This window comes from Olea europaea, chromosome 12 (assembly GCF_002742605.1).
Source record: "Olea europaea var. sylvestris chromosome 12, O_europaea_v1, whole genome shotgun sequence".
Lineage (NCBI taxonomy): Eukaryota > Viridiplantae > Streptophyta > Magnoliopsida > Lamiales > Oleaceae > Olea > Olea europaea.
Window position 1 is genome coordinate 8,536,578 of NC_036248.1, and position 3,852 is coordinate 8,540,429.

Genomic DNA, 3,852 nt, shown 5'->3' on the forward strand with positions numbered 1-3,852 from the left:
CGAGAGCCATAAGTTAGAAAGAGAATTAAAAGCATTGAAAGGTGAGGAAGGAAGTACCATTGGCAGGTTACATGAATCTAATTCTAGATTTTGAAGCTTAGTAAGCTTAGTTATTGCTTGTAACCAATCGGTAGCCATTGTGAGGTTAACAGAAAACATGGACAGGTTTCTTAATGAATGAAGTCGAGAAAGCCAATCAAGATTTGTGCTAGTAAGTGAACCATCTTCAAATGAGCAAAGATAAAGAGAATTCAATTCAGAAAGGTTGCCAAGATGATGTGGAATTTCTCCTGAAAATTAGAATAGGAGAGATCAAGATGCTGTAATCTATCCAGGGAACCTATGAATTGTGGAATCATGCTATAATTGAAATCATTCTCACTGAGGTCTAGATATTTCAAATGTTGTATTTCAAGCAATGAGACGCTAATGTTACCTCTTAGAAACATACCACCAAGATCCAACTCAACAATATGATTATTTTGATTATCACAATTGACACCACTCCATTTGCAGCAATCGTTCTTATATTTTTCATTTCCCCAAGAAGAGAGTCGGCTATCTTCATCAATAAGCTCATCTTTGAACTTGAGAAGAGCTTCTTTCTCCTTTTCTATGCACCTAATGCCATCCTCCATTCTTGTAGAGTGTTCAAAAGTGGCTCTCCAACTCAGTAGTAGTACAATGACTAACAATTGGAGATGTTGATAGAACTTTTGATCAACTATCATTTTGTGAACAATTGTAACTAAGAATTTTCTAATATTCTTTTGTAATTTTTTACCATTTAAGTGGACTACTTATAGCACCAGCTGTAAGAAAGAATTTGTGTAGAAAGCTACTGAAAAGACTATTCATATCAGCAATAACTCATTAGAAAAATGTATTGACTTGTCAAATCAAAGTTCCAGCTAATGAATTCTTGATTAAACAAACAAAAAAGGAAGACTTGACTTAAACCCCACCCTCTGGTGCCAATTGGTCGTTATTGTCAGAATAGATTTTCCAAAAATTCGTTGTGAATAATGAATATATGATTGTAATTGATACTAATTGAATAGAAAAATATTTTTTTATTAACTTTTAATGTTATACGAAGATAGGCTTAAGAATCCAATTGCACGCTTATATTTAGGGATAAATAACATAGAAAATCACTCAACTTACAGCAAAATTCCACGTCATTCAGTGAACTTTATTTTATTTCAAAGTGATATTAGAAATTATAGTTTGTTCTCCATTAAATTTGTTTACATTTTTTTAAAGGAATGTGTGATATTAAAGTTGACAATTTATTAGCTAAAGATGAGAAAATTAATAAGTTCTAGTTGATTACAAATTACTGAAACTCGCCTTTTCTTTTGTCCCTCAATTACTGTTGTTTGCTTGTTATCTCGTTAGAAAAACAAATAGAATTTAAACAAGTGAATAAAAATGAAAATTGCAATGACCAATTGAAAAAAAAAATAAAAAAATCATGGTTACAATGAAATTTATTTAACCCCAAATATTATAGTTAGGACTTGGGTCTTTCAAATATCTATGAAATTACTGGTCATAATGTTGAGGATCGAATTTTTTTTTCATCTTTTTATTTAATTTCCTTTGTTTGAAGAAATTTGTGTCTTGTAATTTAGACACAATAAACACTGAAAAATTAGCAAGAATGAACTACAAACAAAAGAGAAATTATTGTTGCATACTTGTCAAATCAACGAGTTCCGATCAATAGTGATGGCTAGAAAAAAATGTTTGGATTTCTCGTAACAAAAAATAAATAAATAATGAGTAAGACTTGACTTTACACCTTATTGGTTTTTATATTTGGAAAAGATTCTTCACATAATTTAAAGTTGAGTATCAAATGACACGCTTAAAAAATAAATTATCGTTACTAGTCAGATAGTTCGGGGAAAAAAAAAATCATCATTCAAGAATTTCATTATGATTTTGCCTCAAATTAGTATCTAAGTAACATTTGAAGATGGATATTAGTCCAAAAAATTAAATAAAAAAATTTGTTCTTTTTCTTTAGTTTGTATTCCGATCGCCTGATTTCTGATTTTCGTCCTCAATTTTTGTGAGACGTAACAAATCTATGATTGATTTTTTTTTTTAAATAATTAATTCTTAACCTTTCAATTATGTAACAAAACTATCATTCCCTCCATTTTAGCCATATAAATAACTATTTCAATAAACAAAAATAAAAGAAAGAAGTAAAAAAAAAATTGCAAATGAAATTGCTTAGTTTTTCAAAAGAATAAATAAATCCTGCTTAAAATTAATAAAACATATATTAACACAAATTTCATCTTCTCCAACCAACCACATCCACCCACCACATTGACACTCACCCATCCTAATCCATTCTCATCCTCACTCAAACACCACATTTATAAATGCAAACGCGTCGACTACGACATCACCATCATCCTTTAGAAAAATTAATTACAATAAATAATAAAAAAATTGAATGAAAAATTAGAAACTTAGACGGCAAAACCGCCACCACCACTAGGCTGCGATATAAAAGGAACAATATCATTTTAATAGCATCAAGAATGTCACCTTGTAAATTTCACTAAGGCTACCGCTAAATTTAGACTTGACTTACACCCACCTCCCAACGCCCACCACAGTAGGTTTTTATTTCCAGAAAAGATTTACCAATGGACCATGATGACTTGGAAAAAATTTATGGACATATAAACGAATTAGTATCTCGAGTAATGTATTGAAATGGAAGAGTAATCAAATGTCAAAAAAAGGTTTAATCGAATCAAATTAATGGTCAACGAATTAAATAAATAAATGAGTAAAACTTGTCATATTTTTGAAAAAATAGAACTTGAAATAATATAAAATTGTAGTACCGTGTGAAGGGACCAATTCCTTTGGTTTTAAACAGGTGTTTAAATTCTGATTTTGCCATCTAACAAGATTGGTTTAGCCCCAGTCCCGATAAGCAAGCGAAAGTAAGGGGGTTTGTTGAAATGAATTAAGTGCATAAAATTAAAATAAAGCAAAGATATGTAAACGAATTAAAACTAATTCGTTTAGTATGTTGCATCAAGAACAATATGGCTCCATTCATATATATATAAATAAGTAAAATAGGAGAAGAAATCAATAAATTTAGAGTGTCTCTTTGAGCATATTTAAATTTGGAGAATCAAATTTTTTATGTATTCTAACAATGTTCTCTACTTTGGCTCTTCATTTTGCTTTTTCTAAGAAACATTTATGGATTTCTCCTCATATTTTATTTAACCTAATTTTTTACATATCAATGGTCAATCAAATTAAATGTAGTTTGAATAGTTTAAAAAATGGAGTATTGAAATTCTTGACTTATTAAATGTAATCATTGTACATTTAAAATAGAGGGAGTTTTACTTTCTAAATTCAGGAAGCCAAACCTACTCTATATATTGAAACTTATTTTAAGTATTGTCTTTTTAGAAATAAAGAGTTTCTTGCTCTTAAACTCCATTCTTTGGTGACAATTGGTCTTTGTTTCTAGACAAGATTATCCAAAAATTTATATAGGTACCGTGTGGTTTAACTAAAAAGGTCGATAAAAGTTTTAAGTCAAAGACCACACATTTCGTGGAATTCACAGATGTTATCGACTTTTCAATCATACATTCCATCAACTTTTATCAAAATTCTATTAAAAATCTAATTTATAGCAAAACAAAACAGGGGTGTACTTTAATGTGAAATTATTAGTAAATACTTAAAAGGAATTGTAATGGGTTTTATGGAACGTGTGGTTAATAAATGAGTAGTTATTGTAAATATATAGTTGAAATTAATATTTAACTTTAATTGAATAGAGAAAAGTAA

At 29.2% G+C, this 3,852-nt stretch overlaps 1 protein-coding gene across 1 annotated transcript in view; it reads right to left on the reverse strand.

The window, feature by feature from the left end:
• The window catches only part of LOC111406533 (LRR receptor-like serine/threonine-protein kinase FLS2), a 2,231-nt gene extending 1,593 nt beyond the window's left edge, over nt 1-638 (reverse strand). The window contains exons 1-2 of the mRNA XM_023035942.1: nt 341-638; nt 58-290 (exon numbers count right to left, since the gene is read on the reverse strand). Coding sequence (XP_022891710.1) covers nt 58-290; nt 341-638 — 531 coding nt within the window. The remainder of the gene's footprint in view (nt 1-57; nt 291-340) is intronic.
• Between the last annotated feature and the right edge of the window lie 3,214 nt (nt 639-3,852).